Genomic DNA, 27,529 nt, shown 5'->3' with positions numbered 1-27,529 from the left:
TATTGGAAATCGCGGGCCACGTCCCTCGAAAGCCTTCTCCCGTCCGCCGTTGGCGTGACGTCAGAGCCGAGAAGCCCGAGGGGGGGCAAGTAGAAAGGGAGTCGCTCCCCCCGCACGCGCACGCGCGCGCCCCCTAGGAAGCGTGGCCTGGAGGGGGGGGGGGCTGTTAAAAAAATAATAATAATCTTAAGGCCGGTTCCGCTTCCGGGTCGCCCGGTCTCTCTTTCCTCTTCCGGAATCGCCCCCCGGAGGCCCTGTTCCCGCTCGGGCCGGTCCCCGGGATGGCTCCGCGGCTGCAGCTGGAGAAAGCGGCCTGGCGCTGGACGGAGACGGTGCCGCCCGAAGCCGTGACGCAGGAACACATCGAGGCGGCCTACCGGATTAGGCTGGAGCCCTGCCAGAGGGGCGCCTGCAGGTGAGGCGACGCCCGGCGGGGCGCGGCCTTCCGCTGCCCAGCCCACTCCCGAGGCCTCCTGTCTTGCCTCCCTCCCGGGCGAAGCTTGGAGCCTCCCCCGCCCAATGGAAGGTGGGGGGCGCGCTACAGGTGCCATCCTCCGAGCGTGACCCTGGGTGCAGCCCAACGGCAGGTGGCGGTGCCCCATGGGTTAGGGCATAACGGGGCCTTTGGCGCCTTCCTTTATTATCTTAGGGTTCTTGATTGATGGGTGTATTTTATTTTTTTTATTGATGTACGCTGAGAGCTGCTGCACCAAGGACAAATTCCTTATGTGTCCAATCCCACTTGGCCAATAAAGAATTCTATTCTATTCTGCAGGGGGTTGGACTAGAGGACCTCCAAGGTCCCTTCCAACCCTGTTCTATTCTGCAGGGGGTTGGACTAGAGGACCTCCAAGGTCCCTTCCAACCCTGTTCTATTCTGCAGGGGGTTGGACTAGAGGACCTCCAAAGTCCCTTCCATCTTTGTTATTCTGTTCCTTCCCATTTCATTTTTTTAGTTGGCTTATGGCAAATCGTCGAGGTTTTTCCTCTCCCGGGAGCACCACGTGGTGCCCTTTCCCTTCTGCTTCTCATAATTCTGCGGTTGGCTTGCCTAAAAAAAAAGGAGAAATCAATGGGTCTGAAGACTTCCTGCTTTCCACAGAAAATTCCCTTTCGGGGAGAACTGGGGTTTTTGGTCTCTTTCAATCCAGGGCCTAGTGTTTCTAGGCAGGGGCAGGGCTGCAGCCGGATGGGGCAGCTCCCTTTTTTTAAAAAAAATTGTAATAATAGAAATAATCCCAAATCTGCAACTGTGTCCTTAATTCAGTTAAATTTAAACACCTTTAATTGGCATCCTACAAAATGCTTCCCAGGTGTGTTCGAACTCCTAAGTTGTCCATCCACCCGGTTAGAAGCCAAACCAGGATGGCGTCTTGTTTAATGCTAATTAAGTTTTGTCAACTATGGAAGAGGGTTTTCCTCCCCCCCCTTCGGGTTAGCACAGCTGTAGTACTTACGATTATTTGCCCGTTGGGTGGGAAAGACCATTATTGCTTTTACTTTACTAATTAAATATTTTCCTTAGCAAATAGCTTTGCACAATCGATTAGCGGCTGCAGGGGAAAAATAAGGAAATGTCTTTAATAAATGATAAATTACCTTCGCGCAGTTATTGTTTACAAGGGCACCTGCTTTTTGCTAGCTGTAGGAGCTAATGACAAGCTTTGCTTGCTTCCATTATCGGCTCCCTCAACTATTGTTCTTGCTGTCAAAAAAAAAAAAAAATTACATAAAAGGAAGCCTGGTTTACTTCTTTCCCTTTCAGCTTTTGTATTTTGCTAATGTCAGGTTATGTGGGAGTAACAGTCTTTTTATCTCTTTTCAAACACTAGTTGTTATATTATTTTTATCAGTGCTTTATTGTTTTGTTGGTGCTTGTGCCTTGAAAGCAAAGACAGCCGCAGTAATGATCTTGCAAAAATAATACTGTTGAATTAAGGAGGGCAGTAATTGCAAGATGGCCTCTACTCTTGAAGATTTAAATTTTAGTTTAGAAGTTCTTCCTAAAATTTTATAGACCCCCCCCCCACCAAGTCCACTAAAGTGGGCATCTATGTTAAGTTAATAATGATAATTTTCAAAGGCAGTCTCCACCTTCACCCACATTTTCCTCCTGCGTCCTTGGATGCATATCTTTCAGCTACCAAGGCTGAAAGTGGAGCCTCTTGTTTTTCCTCTCAGAGGAGCATATATCAAAATATATGAAGAGCTGTTTTCATTGGTAGAAGAGGGAGCTGGTGCAGATTTATCTTGATTTAAGCAAAGCAGAAACATCAAGCCTGTTGAAAAAGCTTCCTTTGCAGGATCTGTTTGGGCTATGTGCAAGTAACACATTGCTGTCCCCAAGGACTGGAAGCTCTCTTGAGACTCCTCCATCCCCAGCTGTGAGGGGCCTGGCTTTTTTGTTTTTCCTCCCTGAAATAAAGAGATTTTAGAACCAGGAAAGGGAATGCTAGCAAACAGGCAGCCCGAACCATTCCTGGAAAATGGCGTCGGGCGGGGCCATAACCTGTGGCTTTGCTTCTGCAGGAGAAACTGCAGAGGGAATCCCAATTGCCTGGTGGGGATTGGAGAACACATTTGGCTCGGGGAGATCGACGAAAACACCTTTCACAACATCGACGATCCCAACTTTGAGAGGAGAAAAAAGGTACGTCTATGGTTGTCTGGCCTGATCGAGAAGAGTGACTCTCCCCTCAACGCACCTCCTCACTTTCCAGTTAGTCCTTAAATCTGCCACCCCAAATTGCCAAACCTGCAATTTCCTCGATTCCCAAGATCTACGGAGGTTGGAGGCGAAGTATCCTGGTTGGGCCTGGGAGGCAATTTGGTATCACCAGGAGGGGAACCTCTGGCGATGTGAGACACAGAAAGTTTTCGAGTCAGCTGGGTCTTTCCTTGTGTATCCTCCAAAGCTGTGGAAATTGTGAGTCGGGTTTCTCTCAGGATGGGAAGCCACTTCTGAGTCGGTGCGAGTTGAGTGGGCATGTTCAGAATTTTTTTTTCCGCAAACGTGTTTGATTTGGATATGTTTTTCTGGGGTTTTTTTTTATTTATTTTTAAGCTAAGCATTTTAAGGACAGCAAGATAGAAAAGCATTTCAAAGCGGAATTTGTAATTTGCGCTTAGGTACGGAAGAATAGACCCATTGAATTGCGGCTGCAAAATCCAAAGTATTTGAACAATGCATCGATGTTCTCTAAAACGCTCAGGGCGTCTTGCGCCACCAGCTCTCCTTTCTACAGGAACTAATTCCACTATTGTCGAAGGAGAAGAATGCCCTCTAGGGAAGATCTCACTAAAATTGCCTATCCTGCCTGCCCGTTCTGCTTTTTGGCTGACCTCACCTCTGATGATCTCTTGTTTCACTTCTCCTTCCCCGACAGAATGCATTTGTAGGCCTCACCAACTTGGGGGCCACTTGCTACGTCAACACTTTCCTACAGATGTGGTTCCTCAATCTGGAGCTCCGGCAGGCGCTGTATCTGTGTCCGGTTGCCCGCCCTGAATACGTCACAGCAGAGAAGAAAGGTATTTGGGAGGCATCCTTGTCTGTTAGAAGCAAGTGGTTCTAAGAGTCATCTGATTTGAATGGTTGGCCGGGACTAAATATCGTCACAATCCCCCTGCTTTGTACAGATAAGACCAGGTCTTATATTGACTTTTGCTCCAAAAGATGCATTAGGGCTTATTTTCCAGTTAGGTCTTATTTTGGGAAAAGTACAGTTCTGGCTGGCGATCTTAACGGGGGCTTATTTTGGGGGTAGCGCTTATAGCAATAGCCCTTAGACTTATATACTGCTTCACAGCGCTTTACAGCCCACTCTAAGCGGTTTACAGAGTCAGCCTTTTGCCTCCAACAATCTGGGTCCTCATTTTACTCACCTCAGAAGGATGGAAGGCTGAGTCATCCTTGAGCCTGGTGGGATTTGAACTGCCAAACTGTAGGCAGCTGCCTACAGAAGTAGCTTGCAGTACTGCACTCTAATCACTGCGGCCACAGCGGTTCTCTATATAATTATGAGCATCCTGAAAAAATCATCCAAAGGCTTGTTTTCCAGTTGGGTCTTATTTTGGGAGAAACACGATAGTCCTCAACTTACCAGAGTTCATTTTGTGACCGTTTACCGGAAAGTTACCGAAAAGCTTATGGCCATTTTCCACACTTTCTGACCGTTGCAGCATGCCATGGTCACATGATCAAAATTCAGACACTTGGCAACGAGTTCGTATTTATGACGGTTGCAGTGTCCCAGGTCCTGTGATCCCTTTTTGCGACATTCTGGAGAACAAAACCAGTGGGGAATCCAATTTCACTGAATAACCGTGTAGCTTACTTAACAAATGCAACGATTCGCTTAAAACCCTCTTAACAGGTGTTTCACTTAGCAATGTACATTTTCGGCTCAGTTGTGATTGTAACTCCAGGACCATTTACAGCTTAGTTCACTTCCCAAATTCTGCTTGCAGAGATTGTTCCCATTTCACATGGAAGAGTTTGGCTTGTTAAGAGAAGGACGAAAGGATTCCTTCGCAGGTCCTAAGTTTGTATCCTGTGTTTTAATCTGGGTGGATAAAAATCGATGCTTTAAAAAAACAAAACAAAAAAAGTGGTTTTTTTAAAATTTAACTCGAATTTTATTTTTACAAATTTATTTTAATAAAATGCTTTTGGAATAAAAAAAATCTATCTGAAGATAGTTTTCTATTTAAGGTACATTAGTACTTTGGTTTATTCAGCATGAAATGGAGTTTAAGTTATGTAGCACGAGGCTGTACTTTCTGCAAAATTTACATTTTGGGTAAACTCTGCAAGCTCTGCAAGCTGGGATAACATGCACTGCATTGATGCAGTCACACAATTTCTCAACAGAGATGGCAGTTGCTCTTTAACAATTACGATGTAAATCGAGTTGATTTAAATCAAGGCTTTTCGTGATATAAGTCGTGACTTAAACCGACTTGATTTATCTCAAATCCACCATGGTTTTAATCAAGCCTTTGGTCTCTTTACAGATTATGAACCTCAGACCATTTGCGAGCACCTCCAGTATTTGTTTGCCTTGCTGCAAAACAGCAAAAGGCGATATATTGACCCATCAGGGTTTGTGAAAGCACTTGGATTGGATACAGGTCAGCAACAGGTAAGGTTCGAGGCACCTGCGTCAGCTTCCTTCTTCTGCCTTGTTGTCCCTCAGAATTACACGTTTTGAGGAAAACCAGGAATCCTTTTGACAGTGGGATGTCAAAGCTTGGGGTGTCAACTTGTAAAACATTCCTACACTTGTTTCCAGGTTGGCATAAGAAGGGTGGGGGGACTGACTCCATCCTTCCTCCTCTGTAGAACTGGATCAGCAGCTCCTTGGGCAGTTTGAGCTTTCTGAGTTGGCGCAGAAAGAACCTTCTTTGTTGTGCTTTTTTGATGACGTTTTTGATGTTAGGCGTCCATTTTAGGTCTTGAGATATGATAGAACCTAGAAATTAGAAGGCCTCTACTGTCGATAACTGTGTTGATAACTGTTGATACTGTATAGTTCCCTTAATGGGATTAAAATGAGATGTTTGTGCCTCTGGCTACCCCTGCCCTATTTTCCTTAAACTCACACCCTTCCCGTTCTTACGTCCTAGGACGCTCAGGAGTTTTCCAAGCTGTTCATGTCCCTCCTGGAGGACACCCTGTCTTCTCAGAAAAACCCGGACGTGCGCGACATTGTCCAGAAGCAGTTTTGCGGGGAGTACGCCTACGTTACAGTGTAAGGCTTTCCCTCGCGCGGCGACGGCCCGCTTCCTCGTCCAAGCTTCGGGCGACGGGGCTTCGGGCGCTCACGGCTGTCTCTGCTTTGCTTCTCCAGTTGCAACCAGTGTGGCCGAGAATCCAAACTTATCTCCAAGTTCTACGAGCTGGAGCTAAACATTCAGGGCCACAAGCAGCTGTCGGACTGCATCACGGAGTTCCTGAAGGTCAGCGTCCCACGAGGGAGAAGGGCCCAAACACAGCAGCACTGACCTCGGGGGGGTCTCGTCCCTGGGCCGATCGGTGGGGGGAGGTGTTGATTACTTTGGGGGTCCTGCTGCGAGGCAGGTCGGGGGTGGCCTCTCCTAGCCTGCAACCAGTTGTTTTTTTCCTTCTCCTGGCAGGAGGAGAAACTGGAGGGGGACAATCGCTACTTCTGCGAGTCCTGCCAGAGCAAACAGAACGCCACCCGGAGGATACGTCTGCTTAGCCTTCCTTGCACCCTCAACCTCCAGCTCATGCGCTTCGTCTTCGATAGGTGAGCCCCGAAGCCTTCGATTTAAGAACAGGATCCCATTCCCCGTCCGAAACCCTTGGTGAGGGTTGAACTGAACAGGCTGGGCATATGAAGTAGCTTCAGAACACACACACACACACACACACACACACACACACACACAAAACACCTCAGCTCTTACATTTGTCCTGCTTACTCATTGTTTTCTGCCTTTCTTTGTGCAACTCAAGGTGATCTATTTAGAATTTAGAACAGGGGTCTTCAAACTTGACAGCTTTTAAGACTTGTGGACTTCAACTCCCAGAATTCCTCCTTCTCCAGTCATGTTAGCTCAGGGATTCTGGGAGGTGAAGTCCCACAAGTCTTAAACTTGCCAAGTTTGAAGAACCCTTGGATTAGATAGACAGACAGATTAGGTAGGTAGGTAGGTAGGAAGAGATGGAGATAGAAGATACTGTAGATCAGGGTTCTTCAAACTTGACAGCTTTTAAGACTTGCGGACTTCCACTCCCAGAATTCCTCCTCCAGTCATGTTAGCTCAGGGATTCTGGGAGTTGAAGTCCACAAGTCTTAAACTTGTCAAGTTTGAAGACCCTTGATTTAGCATAACAGAGTTGGAAGGGACTATGGGGGTCTTCTAGAACAACCCCCTGCCCAAGGAAGAGGGTTGAGATAGAGAAAGAGATCGGTTTAAATGTCCTGTTGGCGAATCCAGAAAAAAAGAAAGTCCCGGGATGTTATTTTTTTTTCCCCCAAGAATATAAAACTTTACTGAATAAATCCACCGTGGCACAGAAGATGCGGAACCGGCTCTGGGTTTCCCCGCACAAACGCACGCATAGTTCTTTCCTCACAGGGCCACCCAGAGTCCGTTACGTCCGCCAAACCACTTCTGTTCGTTTTGTTATGGGAACCAAAACCAGCCACGCTAGGGAAATCTGCTCTGGAACACAAGAACCCCACAATGCTTGGAAGGCCATCCCCCCCCTCCCACACACACACCCTTGACCCACCCATACCCACTCTTTGTCAAGTTGTGAGCGAAGCGTAGGGGGAACGTTTGAGTCGACCTTGACCCGAAGGGCCCAAAGTCACCCAGACGGCTTTTCTGTACCTGTGGGAACCCGGCCTGGGGGGGATCTCCCGTTTTCCCAGTTCAGCCCCCTGCCCTCTTGATACAGAAAGGGACCCCGTGCCCTGCTGTCGCTGCTGTTACCCTTGTGTTGACACCGCCAGGTGGAAAGGGCTGAACGAGAGCAATCCTCTGTCCTTTTATGCCAGGCAAACCGGGCACAAGAAGAAGTTGAACGCCTACATCGAGTTCTCTGAGCTGCTGGACCTGGGACCTTTCATGGAAGACGGAGGTAGGCGCGTTTCCTTCCCTGAATTGTGGATCAGGGCCCTTCCCCTGCCTTCTGAGCGCCCCTGGAACAGTGGTGGGATCCGGCAGGTTCACACCGGTTTGGGAGAACCGGCAGCTCCCTTTTTGTGCAGGTTGGAGAACCGGCTGGATAGTGAGCCTCACCTTGCCCCTCCTCGCCCCTCCCAATCCCTCCTCGCCTTGCCGCCCAGGCACCTGCCCAGCCACCCAAGGTTACAAGAAGCGGCTGGGAGAGGAAGGGCCAGGCGGGGCAAGGAAAGGCCAGGGAAGGTGAGGCAGCCCTCGGCGTGAGTGATGTCGAGTTTGGCTGTGCCCGTTGTGATGAGCCCAGGGTGGGGATACAAAAATAAACACAGTCACAAAAACCCGGTGAAGCCCCTTTTGTTCCTTCACTTTGCTTCCAAGCTCCAAATATCTTTGACGGAAGACCAAAAAAACTCCCACACAAACAGTTACACGGAGAAGGAAAAAAGCAACACGAACCAGACAAGATAAGGGCTGGAGGACGTCCACAGATATCAGAACACACACCGGGAAGGACGCCAAACTCAGAGAGGAACCATAAACTAGAGATATTTCCATGCTTTGTTTCCAGCGCTCGCCCGTACGCCTGTCCGTCCTCTTATCCAGTGGTCACAGCTGCAGCCCATTGAAGGGGATCAAGGCCCTCTCCTCCCCCATAGACCACGTCTCTCCCTTATCCTCTCCTCCCTGCGTGCCCTAGGATGAAGAGGGGATGGGCCTGGGTCTTCCCCTGAGTGCCCAGCCAGCCGGCCTCTGCCCTTCCCCAGCCTCCTCCACAACCTCCAGAACCCCACTCCCACTCCCTGTCAGGCTGTTCCTCCTCTCCCTCAAGAGTCAGTCTCCCCCAGGGGCAGGACACCCATCCAGCCACGTCTACCCAGCCGGTTATTGGGGCAGAGAACTGGGGGTTAAATTATTTGAATCCCACCACTGCCCCGGAGGCCTAGAATGTTATGGGGAGGGGAGGGGGGAACCAAGGATAGGGTGGGGTGGGGCAGTTGGGTGGGTGAAGCCCCGCCCTTCCCCAACCCTCGAGCCCCGCCTGCTGCTGTTTCAGCCAGCGTCTTCGTCTACGAGCTCAGCGCCATCCTCATCCACCGAGGGGTCAGCGCCTACTCGGGCCACTACATCGCCCACGTGAAGGACCCCCAAACCGGGGAGTGGTACCGGTTTAACGACGAGGAGATCGAGAAGATGGAGGGCAAGAAGCTGCAGCTGGGAGCGGAAGAGGACCTGGGTAAACGAGGGACCCGGCTCGGGTGGCCCCGCTCGGCCGGGGTGTGCGCGTGTGTGTGCGCCCTCCTACAACGTGGCCCAGCGGAGAATGTCTCTTGGGGGGGGGCAGAGAGAAACGAGATGAAAGGTCCCCAACAGTTGCTTCCTTTGCCTTCTGTCTCCCCACCCACCCACCCACCCACCCCCTCCTGCAGAACCCTCTAAGTCTCAGTCTCGGAGGCCCAAATGCGGGAAGGGGATTTACCGCTCCCGGAACGCCTACATGCTGGTGTATCGGTTGCAGTCGCGGGAGAAGTCCCTGGCTGTTGAACTCCCAGGTGAGGCTCTCGGCCTTTCCCCGCTCTCCCCGCGACGCGTCAGCCCACCACCACCACGCAGGCCGCGTGGGCGTGTCAGGGCCCCCTCCGGACGCACTCCCCGTCCCGGAAGCGCGTGAGGGTTAAAAGCAAAACATTTCAGGATTGGGGCCGTGCTGGGCCCTTTTCGGAAGACGCGAGTCCAGGGACGGAGGGTTTGTGGATGGAGGCTTCCTCCCTTGGGGTTCTCTGAGCGGCTGTGGTGGGTGGGGGGTACTGGGGGGTGGGGGGAGTCTCCCTGGGCCAAGGAGGGGGCCATCCTCCTCCTCCCCCGTCTTAGCTTTCCTGCAGGAGCTGGTGGATGAGGACAACAGCAGGTTTGAGGAGTGGTGCCACGAAATGGCCGAGATGCAGAAGCAGAGCGTGGCGCGGGGCAAGGTCAAGCACGAAGAGGTGAAGGAGCTCTACCAGAAGTTGCCGGCCAAAGCTGGTCTGTAAGACCTCCCAATTACGTTGTCTCTTTTCTCTAGGGCAGCTCTGGGCAGAGGCTGAAGGGGAGGAGAGGGATTGGGGGGCAGCTCGGGCCTTTCTCCCCCCCGTGGCGGAGATGGGTTTGGAAGCGTCCTCGCGGTACGACCCTCCAGCCTTCCTCTCCCCAAGAGAGCCCCCACCCCAGCACGGGCCGCTCCCCGGGAGAATGGGCGCCCGTATTCCCCCTCTTTCTAACGGGCCCCTCGCTTTGGCGGGCGTCGTCTCGGCCCCGCCAGCAGGGCAGGGGGAATTGGCATAGCGGGGAGGGGGGACCGCTGGGGTAGAGGCTCCCCTGTTGCCCATGGGCTTCACCTGGTGGGGAAGGTGCAGCCGGAGCCCTTGGTCTGAGTTGCTCACACACACAGGGCAGGAGGGCAGGCCCTGGACAGAAGCTGACCAGCGGCTGCATAGCAGGGAAGAGGGGTTGATTTTTATTTTTATTTTATTTTATTTTATTTTTAAACATTTAAAACCGGTCCTTCGCGGGGAGAGGGGGGGAAGACGCCCAACTTGCACCAACCAGCTGTGGTTGGTCTTGGAGGAGGAGAGGCGAAGGAAGCTGAGGGGGTGCTGACGCTCCGGCCCTCTGCCGCCCCTCCTCCTCCCCTCCCTCTCTCCTCCCCCCTCCCTCCCTCTCCCCTCCCCTCCCTCAGGCTGCCCCTACGACTTTGTCTCCCTGGAATGGCTGCAGCAGTGGCTGGATGAATCGACGTCCCCCAAGGCCATTGACAACACGGCCTGCCTGTGCCCCCACGGCAGGCTGCACCCGGATAAGATCTCCACCGTCAAGCGGGTCTCGGAGGACGTGGCCGACTACTTCTACCAGAGATACGGGGGAGGACCCAGGCTGACAGGTGAGGTGTGGTGGTGGGGGGGGAACCTTCCCGGATGAAGCCACATCCTGGGGGAAGCCCTGGCCTCTTCCTCCTCCTCTTCCTCTTCCTCCTCTGCTTTGGAAGGAATACTGGGGCAGATGGAACCGCTTGGAAGGGAAGGAGGGAGGAAGCCCTCCGCGCTGCAGGAGGTGTGATCTCTCACGCCTCTGTTGCAAAGTTGGCATTGCACCTCGCTGGTGTGTCGCCACATTAGTCGGTTTCCCCACCCACCACCCTTCGCACCTTCCCTAGCACGTTTTTGCGGGGGCCTGCCTCTGGAGAGGCGAGGGCGACCCGGGGAATCCCCTTCGGTGGAAGCCGTGGCGCCCGCCCACGAAAGCGCGGGGCTCAGGGAGGCCGCCTTAGCTCTGCTCCCCAGGGATGCAGGGGTCCCCTCCCCAGGGTGGCCAGCGGGAAGGCAGAGGCCTCCCCCTTGCCGAACGGCGTCCTTTCCCCTCCTTCCTCAGTGAAGGCCCTGTGCAAGGACTGCGTGGTGGAGCGGTGCCGGGTGCTGCGCCTGAAGAGCCGGCTGAGCGAGGACTACAAGGCCGTCTGCAACCTCCTCAAAGCAGCGGTCAAGGGGTGAGTGGCTCCCGCCAGGTGGAGGGAGAGGAGGGCGGGGCGAGAGGTGGGATCCCTCCAACGCTGCTCCCTTCCCGCCTGTCTCCTGGGCTGTGAGCCACCCCTCTCGCCCCACAGGACTGACGGGTTTTGGGTGGGGAAGTCCTCCCTGCGGAGCTGGCGCCAGCTGGCCCTGGATCAGCTGGACGACTCGGATGAGGACGCCGAGCACAGCAACGGCAAGATGAATGGCGACGCCAAGGAGAGAGGTAGCGCTCTCTCTCTCTCTTTCTCTCTCTCCTTCCTTCCCTCCATCTCTTCTCTCTCTCTCTGTCTCTGTCTCTCTTCTTTCTCTCCATCCCTCTCTTCTCTCTCTCCTTCCTTCCCTCCATCTCTTCTCTCTCTCTCTGTCTCTGTCTCTCTCTCCTTCCTTCCCTCCATCTCTCCTCTTCTCTCTCTGTCTGTCTCTGTCTCTCTCCTCTCCATCCCTTTCTTCTCTCTCTCTCTGTTTCAGCTGCCTGTTTCCTCTCTTGTCTGTCTCAATCTTTCTATGTTTCTTTTCTGTTTCCTATCTTCTCTTTTACTCTCCCCCTCTTTCTCCTCCCTCACACTCTGTCTTCTCTCTCCCTCCTTCTCTCTCTCTCTCTCTCCCTCTCTCTCTCCTCACACACACACACACACACCCCTCTCTTAGTCAAGGCAGGCCTGGCTTCCCCATACGGCCTGCAGGCCTGGCTTCCCTGGGCCAATACCTGCTTTCAGCCTCAAAAGGTTTTCAGGATGGCTCAGTCAGGGATTCGGCCTTAGTTCCGATCCTCCCGCTTTTGAGCTGAGGACAAACGTGGAACAAACTGGGCTTCCCTTGTTAAAGACTCTACGGAAGCCCTGCTGGTGGCAACCCCCTGGGCCTGCAGGCGTTTTCCTCTGCTGTAAGGGGAAGAGGGAAGAGTGTGAGGAAGGGAGAGAGGAAGGAGAGGATATGAAAGAAGGAAAGGGGAGGGAGGGAGGGAGAGAGGGAGAGAAAAAGAAAAGAAAAAGAAAAGAAGAAAGAAGAAAGGAAAGGAAGGGGAAAAAAGAAAGGAAGGGGAGAGAGAAAAAAAAAGGAGAAGAGAAAGGAAAGAAAGAAAGAAAGAAGGAAGGAAGGAAGGAAGATGGATGGATGGATGGATGGATGGTGGGTAGGCAGATGGGATGGAGGGAGGGAAGGAAGAAAGGAAGATGAAAAAGGGAGAAAAGGAAGGAAGGGGAAAAAAGAAAAGGGGAGAGAGAAAGAAAAAGGAGGGAGAGAGAGAAAGAAAGAAGGAAAGAAAGAGAAAGAACGAAAGAAAAAGAAAGGAAAGAAAGAAAGGATGGATGGATGGATGGTGGGCAGGCAGATGGGACGGAGGGAGGGAAGGAAGAAAGGGGGATGAAAAAGGGAGAAAAGGAAGGAAGGCTCCAGGGCAAAATGCTCCGGAGGGGGTTCGGAGTGCAGCCAGCCTGCCTCTCTTCGGTGGAGAGGGAGGGAGGGAGGGGGCCACCAAGCCCCACCTCGTCCCCGGTCGGGTTGCAAGAGGGTCTCTGACTCGGTCTCCTCCCCCCGCCTGCTTTTCTCCTCCGCAGAGGAGGCCGGTCCAGAGAAACGAGAGGAAGAGGAGCTGAAATTCAACGAGGACATCGTGTGCCCCCACGGTGAGTGGGGAGGGGAGCCCCTTCGATCGAGCGGCGCGAGGAATCCCCCTCCCTCGGGAGCCCGTTTTCTGCCGCTGGCTCCCCCAAGGAGCGTCTTGTCCCAGCCTCTGCTGGCTGTGGGGTGGGAATCCAGCCCTTGGCACCCCAAGAGTCCTTGGTTCTTCCGGTCAGGCTGACCCGGGCATCCCAAGGGCGCTCGCTCCTCTGCCCGCCAGCGTCCAGCTTGACTGGAAAAACACGGTTGCGGCTGTGTGGCCGGGGAGCGGGAAGGGAAGCACCCCCTTCCCCTCCCAGGCCCCCCTAATTCCACTCTCAGCTGAACTGGGGAGCGGTTGGAGGCGGCCACAGCGGGGATCACTCCCCAAGGCATTTCTCCCTCTCGCTTTCTTCTCCGCTGAGGAATGCTTACCTACTGCTCGTCCCAAGTTCCTTTGCTTGGCCCCTGCCTCACCCCACTCCCCCAGACTAGCAACCAGGATGATGAGGGGATTGGAGACTAAGGCATGTGAAGAACGGTTGCAGGAACCGGGCCTGGCTAGTCTAGGGAAGGGAAGGACCAGGGGAGACAGGAGAGCAGCCTTCCAATATTTGAGGGGCTGCCCCAGAGAGGAGGAGGAAGGGGTCAAGCTATTTTCCTGAAGGCCAGACAAGGAATAATGGATGGAAACTGAACAAGGAGAGATTCAACCTGGAAATAAGGAGGAATTTTCTGACAGTGAGAACCATCAACCAATGGAACAGAAGTTGCCTTTGGAAGTTGTGGGAGCTTCATCCCTGGAGGCTTTCAAGAAGAGACTGGGCTGCCATTGTTCAGAAATGGTGTAGGGTCTCCTGCTTGGGCAGGGGGTTGGACTAGATGACCTACAAGGTCTCTTCCAACTCTGTTAATCTGTTAATCTAAAATCTCCCTTTAAAGCAAAAAGAGACTTTCAAGAAGAGATTGGACTGCCGTTTGTCAGAAATGGTGTTGGGTCTCCCGCTTGGGCGGCGGGGGGTTGGGCTAGATGACCTACAAGGTCCCTCCCAACTCTTGATTTATCTGTTATCTGAAGGGAAGGATTGATATTCCTTGCAGACAGAGCTGGTCATTTGCATCCTTTTAGAGGGTCGTTGAGGCCACTTGGAGGTTTTTCTTTGTCCTCAAGGTCACCCGATTGGAGCTCCCGGTTCTTGTAGTCTGCAATTTTTACCCCTGGAAATCCATTTCTGCTCCCACACCATACTGGAATGGATTTCCTGAAGAAGCTTCTTTGGATGAGAAGGGAAACCTCTTCAAAAGAGAAAAAAAACGAGGAAATCCAGGTGCCTCCCGAAAAAAAGCACCTTTGGGCTTCCTTCGGCCCGCCGTTGAGCTCGTTGCGACGTGGCCATGAGGCCATTCGGGGCTCCGCGAGGGCTGTTTATGTGTCGTGCCAGTATGCATGCACGCACACACACACACACACACACACACACACATACACCTTGGCCCTGCCCCTGCCAGCGTACCCTCAGGGAGCTTAGGTAGGGGTTTCTCGGATCTAATCCCTCCTTTGTGCTGCTGCAGAGCCAGGGACCTGTGAGCAGAAACAAAGCAGGCTCCCCGTCGGCATAATTGCCGGCTGCCTCCTTCGTAATTGGCCCGTAACCTTAGCGACAGCTCTGGAAGGCGTTGGATGGCAACGGCCTCCTCCAGATGTTCCCTTGGCAGCCAAGAAGCAGCGAGCGGTTTCCTTTTTTTTCTGTGCACGCTCCGCTCGGAAGGCGCGGCCAGGAGAAGGGCTCCCAATTTGGGGGAATGGGTGGGGGGGGGAAGGAGAGGAGAGGAGAGCCAGCCCGGGGTTCTCAACCGGCCCTCTCGGCCCCGCTGCCGGTCCGGTCAAGTTTGGGAGTGGGGAAGGAGCGAGCTGGTGCAGGAGGGAGCGGACAGGACAGTCTACCCCCCTCCAGGGCGAAGCTGGCAGTTGGGGCATCTGAAGGACGGCATCCATCAAGGATGGTCGGTGGTCCCGAGAGTGTTTTCCCTCCCCCTGGAAAAACCACCCCTTCTAGCAACCCCTTTTGTGGTCAGTTCCAGTGCCCTCCATGGGGACAGAGAGGGTTCCAGAAGGAAGGGGTCTGGAGCCGAGGTGGTGCAGCAGTTAGAGGGCGGTATTGTAGGGCGACTTCTGCTGACTGCCGGCTGCCTGCAATTTGGCAGTTCGAATCTCCCCAGGCTCAGGGTTGACTCAGCCTTCCGTCCTTCCGAGGTGGGTCAAAGGAGGAGCCAGGTTGTTGGGGGGCAAAAGGCTGACTCTATAAACTGCTTAGAGAGGGCTGCAAATCACTGTGAAGCGGTATATAAGTCTTAAGTGCCATTGCTTCCCTTCCCTTCCTCCTGGTGGTTAGAATGTGGTATTGCAAGCTTACTCTGCCCAGTGCCATCAGTTCAATCCTGACCAGTTCAAGGTTGACTCAGCCTTCCGTCCTTCCGAGGTTGGTAGAATGAGGACCCAGATTATTTGGGGGGGCAAGAGGCTGACTCGGTAAACCGCTTAGAGGAGGCTGTGAAGCACTGCGAAGCGGCGTATAAGTCTAGAGAGGGCAGTAAAGCACTGTGAAGTGGTAGATCAGTGCTATTGCTATCCTTCCTTCCTTCTTCCTTCCTTCCTTCCTTCCTTCCTTCCTTCCTTCCTTCCTTCCCCCTTCTAGTGGGTAGAATGCCGTATTGCAGGCTGGCTCTGCCCATTGCCAGCAGTTCAATCCTGACCAACTGGCTCAAGATTAACTCGGCCTTCCATCCTTCTGAAGTGGGTCCAATGAGGACGCAGATTGTTGGGGCCAAGAGGCCGGCTCTGTCAACCCGCTTAGAGGGGGCTGTCAAGCCCTGCGGCGGTATAGAAGTCTAACGGGCTGTTGTCACGGTGGTAGAGGTCTATCCGGGCGCACTTCCCTGGCGAGGATGCTCTCCTGCTCTGCGGTCCTTGCGCTGTCGGCAGGGAAGCCAAAGGGCCCACCGGAATCGCTGGGGTCAGGATGGACCCCCCCCTCCCCCGGCCGTCGGGACAGCTTCTCTGCCGCTTCCGCCCGCAGGCAACCTTTGCACATTGGAGAACGAGCGGCGCGTGGTCTGCAGGGAAGCCTGGGAGAAGCTCCAGCGCTACTTCCGGAACGCCCCGGAGTTCCCCAGCAGCAGAGACTCCTGCTCCCAGTGCAAGGTGTGTGTGTGTGGGGGGGCTTCACAGGGAGGGAGGGAGGGAAAAAAGGGAGAACCCCCTCCCCCCCCAAAGCAAAGTTGAGCACGGAGGAGTTGCCGGAAGCCGACAGTGCACGCATGATGCCCCCATGAAGCTTTGCTCCAGGAAGGCATTTGCAGGGGGAGGGGGCTCCTTCCTGGGGAGGGGGGCTCTTGAAACCTTGAGGGGCCCTTTCCTTCCTTGGAAGGCTCAAACACCACCACCCCCCCGCCCTTCCCGACATCCCTAAAGCAGACCCCGGGCTCCTCCAGGAAGGGGGCCTGTGACCAGGGCTTTGTCTTCCTGCAGATCCTGGAGCGGGAAGGGGAGGAGAACGAAGCCCTGCACAAAATGATGGCCGGGGAGCAGAAGGCCAGCCTGCCCCACCTCTTCCAGGACAAGAACCGGCCCTGCCTCAGCAGCTGGCCTGAGGTGGGGGACATTGGGGGGCTGGGGGAGGGGAGGGAGGGCAGCGACTCAAGGCTCTGGCCAAGATGTATCGCGGGGAGAGGGCTGCCCAGTTAAGTGAGGGACCACTGTGACCATTGAGGTCTCTCCTCCAGCCCTGTAAATTGGCAGCCAGGGCAAAAAAAAAAAAAGCACAATTCAGCTGTGCTGTGCAAGCAGCAGGGTTTGCTGAATTGTGTGTGTGCGCACACACACAGTGCAGCCTAGAGGTCCTGTGGGGTCCTTTGGGAGCAGGAGGGTGAGGTAGCATCTCCCTGGAGTGCTTCTGGCTTTGCCTCCCACCCCACCCCTTTCAAAAAAAAAAAAAAGAAAAGGCTTAAGCTCCCCGGCAGCCTTGCTGAGTGCCGGGGGCCCCCCTGGGGGACCTTCGGGAGCCCCGAGTGATGAAATCTCTTTCCCCAGGAGGTGGGGGAGCTCTATGTGGTCTCCAGGTTCTTCGTGGAGGAATGGCGGAAGTTTGTGAGGTGAGTCTTCCTCCTTTCTCCTCCTCCCTTCCTCCTCTTCCTCCTTTCTCCTCCTCTTCCCTTCCTCCTCTTCCTTCCTTCCTTCTCATTCTCCTCTGTTCCTCCTTTTCTTCCTCCTTCCTTCCTTCCTTCTCATTCTCCTCCTTTTCTCCTTCTCTTCCTCCTTTATTTTCCTTCCTTCCTTCCTTCCTTCCTTCCTCCTCTTCCTTCCTTCCTTCCTTCTCATTCTCCTCTGTTCCTCCTTTTCTTCCTCCTTCCTTCCTTCTCATTCTCCTCCCTTTCTCCTTCCTCCTTTCTCTTCCTTCCTTCTCATTCTCCTCCCTTTTCTTTCTTCCTTCCTTCTCATTCTCCTCCTCCTCCTCCTCCTCTTCTCCTTCCTTTCTCCTCCTCCAACCCCACTCCCTTCTAGCACTGATGATCATCCCTACTTGGGTTATGAAATGTCCCGAAGAAAGCAACCAAGCTCAGAAAGCACCAAGGACGCAACAGATCTCCGCTCCTCCTCCCCTCCCCTCCTCCTCTCTTGCATGTAGGGCAGCCCTCATGGGAACAGCTTCCCCATCCCCTCCCCTCCTTTGGTTTTCCAGTTCATTCTCTCTCTCTCTCTCTCTCTCTCTCTCTCTCTCTCTCTCTCTCTCTCTCTCTCTCTCTCTCTCTCTCTCTCTCGTGTGCCCCTTCCTTTCTCCCTCTCCCCCACCCCCTTTCCATTGTACTCACATGTCCCTCCCCTTTCCCCCCTTGCCTTCCACTAGGAGGCCCACCCGATGCAGCCCCGTCTCTTCCATTGGAAACCGGGAGCTGCTCTGCCCCCACGGAGGGCTGATGTTCACCGTTGCGTCCATGACCAAGGATGACTCCAAACTGTGAGTGTTTTCCTTTACGGCGCCTTTTCCCTGGAGGTTGGAGAGAAGACCTGAATGGCTGAGGGCACAGGGAGTTGGGGTGGGGTGTCTCTCCATGGCTCCAGCAGCGTACCACACACAGAGAGACATACACGCAACCCAGACAGCTGTTCTGACCAAGGCTTCCTGAGATTGTAATTAAGCACACACTTAGTTAAAACAACTCTTGTTTTATTTCAACGCTGGGAATTATGTGCATTCCCAGCTGGTAATGAGTCCCCTGAGATAAGCACCCACCTTTCTCTCCTTTGAATGGCTGCCAACAACTAAAGTGCCAAATGAACTCTAAAAAAGCAACCAAAGTACAAAGTCCACAGAGAGCCTCAAGGTTTAATCCTAACAGAGCGAACGACTTTGCTTCCTGCAAAGTTTTCTCTACCTTTGCCTGTCCTTTGTATCTTATGGGAGGGACAATCACCTGCCAGCCTTATTCCTGAGTGGCCCCTTTTGTCTTAGCTGTTCTTGATTTCTGGCAGCTCTGCGCACACACGCACTGGGAACAGGCTCCCCTGGTTCCTCTGCCTCGCTGCTGCCAGACCCTGGAGGCCCCACTCCCAGGTGGTCCTGGCCCCATCTCTGCATCGGACGCAGGACCCTCGTCCGAGTCCTCCCCAGACTCCTGGATTGGTCCCTGTACTTCCCCACTGTCCAATTCCGCTGCCGTCTGCACCGGCTGCCGGCGAGCCACAACGCCGGCCTGTGCGCAATGCAACAGCCTCCCCCCGCTCCTCAACCCTTCCCTGGCGATTTGTATTTGGCGTGGCCGTCCCTGCTGGGGATCCAGAGGTCAGCGTGGCCGTGGCTGGCCTTTGAGAGAAAACAGCAGGTTCTGCTTCTTTGGCACAGTATAGCTCTGATATGGCCCGACGAATGGGAAAAGATCCGAAAGCTTTTCGTGGTGGATCACGCCATCCGAGTCATCCGGAGGGAGGCCCCCCAGGAGAGCGCTGAGCGGCTGCTGTACATGACGGAACCTGGTGAGTGAGCGAGTGGAGGCTGTGTGTGTGTGTGTGTGTGTGTGTGTGTGTGTGTGTGTAGGGAAGTGGACACATTGGCATCCCGTGCGCTGTTCCGTGCCTTCTTTCCAGGGATCCCACTTCCGAAGCAACCTGGCGGGCAACTGCGTGCTATACGGGCAGCTGCGTGCTACGGGTAGCTGCGTGCTACGGGTAGCTGCGTGCTACGGGCAGCTGCGTGCTACGGGCAGCTGCGTGCTACGGGTAGCTGCGTGCTACGGGCAGCTGCGTGCTACGGGCAGCTGCGTGCTATGGGCAGCCTCTCCTGCCAGGACCCCTCAGGGCACACATGAGCTTTGCATGGGGGAGGAAGCGTTGGTGGCGGGCCGTGTCTCCTTCCTTTCCCCCCCGATTTGCCAAGGGGGCCTCTGCATGTCCCCCTTAATTCATCCGCATCCATCCCAACCCTCCTCATTCTGATCTGGCACGTATGTAATTCCAAGGATCACCGGAGGGACTTTCGACTCTTCTTTTTTGGGAGCCCTGCCGCGACAGTCAGTTCGACGGGCTGAGTGTCAACCCTTAAATATTTCCGCGGTCTTTTTAGAGTTGCCAACAGGAAGGGAAGCGGGGGAAAGGGGTTTGAAAGAGGAGTGCAGCAGCTTGGAAGTCGAAAGCGCATTCCCGTACATAGTTTTTCAAAGATAGTAACTGGGCGACTGAAGTTTCTGCCGGGCAAAATTCTAACTGGAGGACATGATCGATGATTCTGAACTATGGATGTGTCCCATTGGAGAATATGAATTAGGATACCCCCAGCAGGTGTGGGGGGATACCAGGGTCAAGGGTGACCATGAATGATGTGTCTCAGAGTCGGCTACACCCAGGCAGTCACGTTAACTCCCAAGAAATCCTTTTGAAGTTTTGGAAGTTTGGCTCGAGACTCATGGTTTAACTGGGGGGCAACTGCCGGAATCCTGACAGCCAGCCGACTCTGAGATCTTGCAGAGCACACAGGGTCTTGGCCAAGATGGACTCCCTTCCCCTCCCCCACCATTCCTCCTTGCTCTCTCTCCCCTCCTCCCCATTTAGACCTGTGCCTGGATTGCCGAGAAGGCCTGTTGTACCAGCAGCAGAGAGACCTCCGCGAATACACCCAGGCCACCATCTACGTGCGGAAAGTGGTGGACGATAAAAAGGTTGGTTTTTCCCTCTCCTCCTCTTCAGCCAGGCGATTCAGCTCCAGGAATGCTGGGGACGGGGAATGGATGCTCTGCTCTTGGGGGTTTCAAAGCCCGCCCTCCCCTTCCTCTGGGCCGGGGTCTTTAGCAGAGCACTCAGTGGGCGTTTCTGCTCCATTGGGATGGTTCTGGTCTTCTTCTTTAGCGGTTTTGTAAGCCCTTCCTTCAAGGGTGGAGAGGGGAGGGGGGCTATTCATTAACGGCCAGGTTGCTTCTTTGATGTCGCCATCAGCAATTCTCTTAAAAGCATAGAAGAAAAGGGGGGGGAAAATCCCTCCCATTCGTTAGATGCATGTCCCAACGGCAGCTCCAGGCTTTGGCTTTGTCCACGGTAACTGCATGCCACACACACACACACACACACACACCCAATTCAGAGCCAGGCAAGGCTGGTTTAAACCAAGGGTTTCAGTTGTGGTAGGGGGCAGTGGGGCGGGGGGCTTGGTCCCTTCTGGCTGTTTCCCACAGTGCACTTTCTAGAAAACCTGGACCTCTCTTGCTCGCACAGCCCTGTGTTCCAAAGGTGCTTTTTTTCCCCCCGCAAGAGACCAACTGGGCTTTCTCTGAAGACGTTTTGCTTCTCAGCCAAGGAGCTTCTTCAGCTCTGAATTGAAGAAGCTTCTTGGATGAGAAAGGAAGAGTCTTGGAGTAAGAGCTGAAGAAGCTTCTTGGATGAGAAGCAACAACTACGACCTGGATGACTGAGAATCTCTACATAAGACAGCCCTGTTGGGTGTATCCTCATTTTTTGAGCCTTAGACCCCAAGCTTCCCAGGGGTTTGTTATTAGCGAGTCCAGCTCTGTTCCTCTCTGTGTGAACATTCAATTCCAGAGAATAGAAGAGAGTAGAAATAGAATGAAATAGGGAACTTAATAGTATATAGAATAGAATATGGAATGGAATGGAATGGAATGGAATAAGGGAAGAGGGAAGGAGAACAGAATAGACTAAAGTAGAGTAGAGTAGATATAAACAATAGAATAGAATAGAGAATAGGAATAGAATAAGAATAGAATAGGAATGGAATGGAATGGAATGGAATGGAATGGAATGGAAAAGGAATGGAATGGAATGTCAGAATAGAAAATAGAATATAATATAGTATATAATAGAATAGAGTAATGAAAGAATAGGAATAGAATAGAATATAGAACAGAATAGAATAGAATTCTTTTATTGGCCAAGTGTGATTGGACACACAAGGAATTTGTCTTGGTGCAAATGCTCTCAGTGTAAATAGAATAGAATAGAATGGAATGGAATGGAATGAGGGAAGAAGGAAAGAGAACAGAATAGATAGAATAGGAATGGAATGGAATGGAATATTTCTATGGAAATATAGAAATATGGAATGGAATGGAATTACGGAATAGAAAATAGAATAGAATACAGAATGGAATGTAGTAATGAAAGAATAGGAATGGAATAGAATACTAACTTTATTGTCACTTTGAGCGTACATTAATTGGCATACATTGAAGTGAAATTTCGTTGTGTGCCCCTCTCAAAAGGGTCACCGCCTCCAATGCACACTACCCAATATAACAGAAATAGACAAATATATGCAGATAAATAAAGAATTGTGCCTATGCCCACAAATACCATGAGAGGAGGATAAGAGCGCTTCCTGTCTCTCCTCTCCGCCCCCCGCCTGGTATTCTCCCTCACCCACCCACCCAACCCAGGTCATGAAGGAAGCCGCTCCAGAGCTGAACGTGAGCAGCTCAGAGGCCGAAGAAGAGAGGGAGGAGGCCAGGGCAGAAGGGGAGCACGACCCAGATTTCAACCAGGTGAGTTCTGGTCTGGGCGAAATGGAAGCGGTTCTCCAGCGGCTGTGAATTCTCAACCGGAGTCTCTCCTCTGACGGGTCTGGGCGAGTGGGAAGACCCTGGACAACGTGGTGAGGGAGGCGGCATGGCCGTGATTAGAGGCAGCTCAGTCTTCGTGTTAAACCGGGTTAAAACGGAGGGGGCAGATTTGTCAAGGGGAAATGTGGGGGGCGGGGTGTCCCCTGTGATCCAGACCCCGATTGCCCTGGGCAGCAGCAGCAGCAGCTCCCATGCTGTGGGTCACCTTGAGGGTTCCCAGGAGGCATCTACAGGTAGTCCTCAACCACAGTTCGCTTGAGTGACCTCTCGAAGTTACAATCCAGTTTTGGTCACCGCACTATAAAAAAGAGGCTGAGATGCCAGAAAAAGTGCAGAGAAGAGCAAACAGGATGATGAGGGGACTGGAGGATGAAACCTGTGATGAACGGTTGCAGGAACTGGGCCTGGCTAATCTAGTGAAGAGAAGGACCAGGCGAGACACAGTAGCAGTGTTCCAATAATTGAAGGGAGAGGGAGAGAAAGAAAAGGAAAAAGAGGAAGGAAGGAGAGAAAGAAAAAAGAGTAAGAGAACAAAAAGGGAGGGAGAGAGGAGAGAGAAAAAGGAACAAAGGAGAGAGAGAAAGGGGGAGAGAGAGTGACGGGAGGTTAAAACATACGATGGACGGTTGCAGGAACTGGGCCTGGCTGGTCTAGTGAAGAGAAGGACCAGGGGAGACAGGAGAGCAGCCTTCCAAGATTTGAGGGGCTGCCACGGGGAGGAGGAGGAAGGGGGTCAAACTATTCTCCAAGGCACCCAAAGGCCAGACAAGGAATAATGGATGGATGGAAACTGATCAGGGAGAGATTCAACCTGGAAATAAGGAGGAACTTTCTGACAGTGAGAACAATCAAGAAGTTGTGGGAGCTTCATCACTTGAGACTTTCAAGAAGACATTGGACTGCCACCTGTCAGAAATGGTGTAGGGCCTCCTGCTTGGGCAGGGGGTTGGACTAGACGACCTACAAGGCCCCTTCCAACTCAAATTATCTGTTATCTGTTACGAGGGCACTTGAAAAAGATGTCTTACGACCGCTTGTCACCCTTAACGACCATTCCGGCTTCTCCATGGCCCCCCTGATTTACATTCGGATGCTTGGCAGCCGACTCGCATTTATGACAAGTCCCGGGGTCCCCTTTGGCAACCTTCTGATTAGCAGAAGGCGAAAGCAGGTTCGCTCAGCGGCCGGGTTGCTAACCTTAACAGCCGGAGTGAATGTGGAGAAGAACGGGTGTAAAAATGGGGCAAAAAACTCCCGGGACAAGCTTCTTCCCATGTAACTTAAGTGTTGGGCTCCATTGTTCGTCTTAAGTCGAGAACTGCCTGTCTTGATCTGTACGGTGGATTTGCCCAAAAGGGAAGAAGGGAGGGGTGAAAGCAAAGGGCCCCGCAGGTTGGGGAAGAGCTAGGTTGGGACGAGTTGGGGAAGTTTTTCCTTCCCCACCCCCCCCCCCCCCGCTGGAATCTCTTCCCTCTCCCAGGCGAACAGCAACGCCAAGCGGCAGAAAGTCGCCCACCCGAACTCCGTGGCCTCTCAGAAGCAGGGCATCCGGCGCAGCACCCGGCACAGGAGGATACGGGGGGAGAAAGCCCTCCTCGTCTCCGCCAACCAGACGCTGAAGGACCTGAAAATCCAGGTGAGGCCGCCCTGTGGCTGCAGCCTCCCTCCTGCCCATGCGCAGAGGGCCCCTCCGTGACTCGGAAGGAGCGTTGGCAGCTGCCCGCGTCGAGGCCCGTTCTTCCTGGCCTTCCGGCCGTTCGGGAGACACGGAGTGCCAAGGGAGGGGTTGGAGTTCTGCAGGAGAAAGATAACAGTGATGGGTTCCCAGGTGGGCAGCCCTCTCCCCCCTGCAGAGAAGCTCACTGTGATGACCCAGGGTGGGATACAAAAGCAACAAAGTCACACAAGCAGGTGGAAGTCCCTTTAATTCTTTCAACTGGGCTTCAAAGGTCCAATTATCATTGACTGGAGGAAAAAACTCCCCCACAAACAGTTGCCGAAAGGAAGAACTTCCGTTCAAACTCAAAACACATATAAATTATAAATAGGGAAAAACAACAACGCAAACCACACTGAAGCAATTAATGAGACCAGGCAGGATAAGGGCTTGAAGATATCCACAGATATCGAAATGCACACACTGGGAAGGACGCCAGAACTCAGAACTGACAGACTAGAATTATTTCACGCTTTGCTTCCAGCCCTGGTCCAAAAGGTTTCTCCTTTTAAAACAGTCCTCACAGCTGCAGCCCATGAAGGGGATCAGGGCCCTTTCCTCCCCCGCAGACCACGCCATTCACGTTTCTCCCTTCTCCGCTCCTCCCTGCGTGCCCTAGGATGAAGAGGGGATGGGCCTGGGTCTTCCTGTGAATGTCCAGCCGGCCTGTGCCTTTGCCCAATTTCCTCCACAACCTCCGGAGCCACACTCCCACACCCCGTTGGCTGTTCCTCCTCCTCCTCCTCTCCCTCAGAGTCAGATTCTAACGGGCGTGACACTCACCTGTTCCAGTAAAGTGGCCATGTGTCAGCGCTGCACTCATAGAAAGCAAAACGCCGAGGCAGGGAAGAAATTCCTCACGGAACGATTGATGGGTTACATTCTTATTGGCACGACTGGGGAAAGCCGACTCTGATGAAAGTTTCCCACGGCTTTCCCCTAATTGAAAAGTCTAAAGTTTCCACTGGTCCCTGGTCCAATCATGCTGTCCAATCCAGTCACGGGGCCGGTTGCTTGGTTACTTGGCTCCTCCCCTGGCCAGCCCCCTGTGAGAATGTCCTTGGTTCCCACAGGAAAGCTTTTTACTGTTTTGGCTACACAGTTGAGCTATTTCCCCACCCACCCACTCACCCACCCTCGATTTGTGTGGCCACCCTGAAGCCCCCACCGAGTTGGCCTCGGCCAGGTTCGCTTCGGGGTCGACACCGTGTGTGTGTGTGTGTTGTGTCTTTGGTGCAGATCATGCACGCTTTCTCGGTGGCTCCCTTCGACCAGAACCTCTCGATCGACGGGGCGGCCCTGTCCGACGATGTGGCCACGCTGGGCAGCCTGGGGGTCACCCCCGAGTCCGTGGTCCTGTTGAAGGTGAGCGAGGCGCGGCCCTCGACGCAGCAGGGACTGCGGTGGGCTCTCCCAGTGGTGCCTTTTCCTCTCACCCCCCACAAGCTGCTCTGCTTCAACTCAGAGGCTCAGCTGGAGGTCCCCATGGCGGGGAGGGGGGGTCTCTTCGTTGCAAAAGTTGGGTGAACTTTCTCCCCGTCTTCAACCCCCTGGTTTTCCCTCCCCAAAATCAGGCGGATGAGCCAATCGTGGATTACGCGGCGATCGATGACGTCATGCAAGGTAAGCTCCCTCCTCCGTCATTCCTGGTTTCTTCCCCCCCCCCACCCGCCGAGCCCTGCGGTGGGTGGGGGAAGGAATGGGCCAGGGCAGAGGCCCCGAATTCTCCTCCCAGCCTGGTAGAGAGCGGTGAGCTCTGGAGGCTCCACTGACTGCCTTTCTCTTCCTTTCCCAGTCTGCATTCCGGAGGAAGGCTTTAAAGGTAAGTTGGCCTCCCCCGTCCCTCCCACTCCTCCTCAGACCCCAACTCCCCCCTCCCTCCTCCTCGTCCATCTTGGGGTCCTAGGGGACAACCCTTTAAATCGCCAAAAAAGCCAATAAAATCCTAGCCTGCATTAACCAGAGGGATAGAATCAGGATCAGGTGAACTGTTAATGCCACTTTATAAGGCCACCCTTGGAAGACGGCGTCCAGTTTTGGTCGCCACGATGTAAAAAAGAGGTTGAGACTCTAGAAAGAGTGCAGAGGAGAGCGATGAACAGGGGACTGGAGGCCAAAATATATCAAGAACGGTGGCTGGAATTGGGGATGTGTAGTTTGATGAAGAGAAGGACCAGGGGTGACATGATAGCGGTGTTCCAGTATCTCAGGGGCTGCCCCAAAGAAGAGGGAGTCAAGCTATTCTCCAGAGCACCTGAGAAGGCAGGAGAAGAAGCAATAAATGGGTGTAAACTAATCAAGGAGAGAAGCAACTTAGAACTAAGGAGGAATTTCCTGACATTTAGAACAATTAAACCAGTGGAACTACTTGCCTCCAGAAGTCGTGAAGGCTCCCAACGGTGGAAGTTTTTAAAAAGACGTCGGATAACCCATTTTGTCTGAAATAAGTTTCCTGCCCAAGCAGGGGGTTGGACTAGAAGACCTCCAAGGCCCCTTCCAACTCTGCTGTTATTATTCTATTCTGTTTCCAGGGACGGGTCTCCTTGGACACTAACGTTCGTCCTTCGGCCAGCCGGCCACTCCTTTGAAACAGCCAGGATTGGAAAGGATTTGGGCCCTCTGGGGAAAAGCGAACTCAAAAGAGACCGGCCACGGCTGGGCTCCCCCCCCCCTCCCCAGAGGCCTTGTCTTGGCGCACATCTGTGGGGAGCGAGAGGACTCCCAGAGGGGAGCCCCCACTTTGGGGGTGCCCCCTCCCCTCGAAGCAGCTCTATTCACTTTTTACAAGCGGAGGAGGAAGCCAACGACGGTGAGCCTCGACCTCCTGGGACCGCGTGGGAAGCCCACGTCCCCGTCCCCGTCCCCCGAACTCCTGGAGAAAGTTGCAGCCGGCGGGAGCGGAGAGAGCACACGCGGGCCGGGGCGCCCCCTTTCCGGACCCCTTCCTCCTGCTTCTCTTTTTGGGGCCACTGTTCCTGCACAGAGGGAGCACGCCCCCCTCCTCCCTTCCCCAAATCGGGGGCCTTTTCTTGCAGGACAGCTGCAGCGTCTGACCGAGGAGGGGCTTCGGGGGCCCCCAAAGTTTGCAGCCACTTCCCCAGTTCTTTTTACCCCGCCCCAAAGCAACGGAGGCCCGGGGTGTGTGTGTGTGGGTGTTCCTGTGGGGGGTTGTCTTTGTTTTTGTTTTTAATTTCAATTTTTGTTTGCCACACCTTCCTAAGCTTGGCTAGCCGGTGGACAAGCCCTCCGCATCCTTTGAGGGGTTATGAGGGGAGAGAGCAAACGGGGGAGATTTTTTTTGGGGGGAGAACAGAGGCTTTGACATCTCAGCTGTCACCCCAGGCCCGTTTGCCATAAATTTGGGGAGGGGGTGCAGCCCAGCAAGACAGCTTCCTCCTCCTCCAGAGCCTGCCTTTCCCAGAAGGCGGCGGGGAGGAATAATGGATCCTGCTGAGTTTTGCAGCTCTTCTCGGAAGCGAAGAGGGCAGGGTTGGGTTTCTCCTGCCCTGCCCTCCCCTTCCCCAGCCTTCCCCCCACTTCCTTGGCTGCCAACCTGTCTCCCACCCACCCCCATCCTGGCCTTAGTCTCTCTCTCTCTCTCTCTTGGGCCAGCCTCCTGGATGGAAGGAAAAGTCATATTAAGGCCCCAGGAGAGCCGATTCCATTACGGTTGAGTGTCGCCGGAAGGGTTGGAGGCTGCTTGAGTCGGGGAGGAGGGTGGGGGGAAGACAAGCCCTCCCACCCACCCACCCACCAGCCTTCCATCACCCCCGTCTGCCTGCGCTGCAAAAGTTTTTGGGAATAGAGCCTTATTAAAAGTATGTACATGTGGTCAGTTCCGTTGTCTTTGTATCTGTACTGCCTTGCATAAAAATTGTCCCCCCCGTATCCC

General features: G+C 53.6%; 1 protein-coding gene across 1 annotated transcript; it reads left to right on the top strand.

Moving 5' to 3' along the window:
• The first annotated feature begins 215 nt into the window (after positions 1-215).
• Positions 216-27,529, top strand: USP48 (ubiquitin specific peptidase 48). The gene is made up of 27 exons (XM_087915105.1): positions 216-415; positions 2,530-2,650; positions 3,387-3,531; positions 5,017-5,144; positions 5,629-5,753; positions 5,853-5,961; positions 6,139-6,272; positions 7,533-7,615; positions 8,714-8,893; positions 9,087-9,209; positions 9,529-9,678; positions 10,373-10,573; positions 11,062-11,176; positions 11,294-11,424; positions 12,758-12,826; positions 15,878-16,002; positions 16,330-16,452; positions 16,891-16,952; positions 17,705-17,815; positions 18,701-18,831; positions 19,903-20,009; positions 21,738-21,842; positions 23,401-23,556; positions 24,877-25,002; positions 25,212-25,260; positions 25,433-25,459; positions 26,169-27,529. The coding sequence occupies exons 1-27, from the start codon at positions 282-284 to the stop codon at positions 26,189-26,191; spliced, it is 3,093 nt and encodes a 1,030-aa protein (XP_087771231.1). The 5' UTR covers positions 216-281; the 3' UTR covers positions 26,192-27,529.

This window comes from Pseudonaja textilis, chromosome 18 (genome assembly GCF_049901715.1).
Source record: "Pseudonaja textilis isolate UNSWEBS1 chromosome 18, rPseTex1.2, whole genome shotgun sequence".
In the NCBI taxonomy this organism is placed as follows: Eukaryota; Metazoa; Chordata; class Lepidosauria; order Squamata; family Elapidae; genus Pseudonaja; species Pseudonaja textilis.
This window is presented reverse-complemented; position numbering and strand designations above follow the sequence as displayed.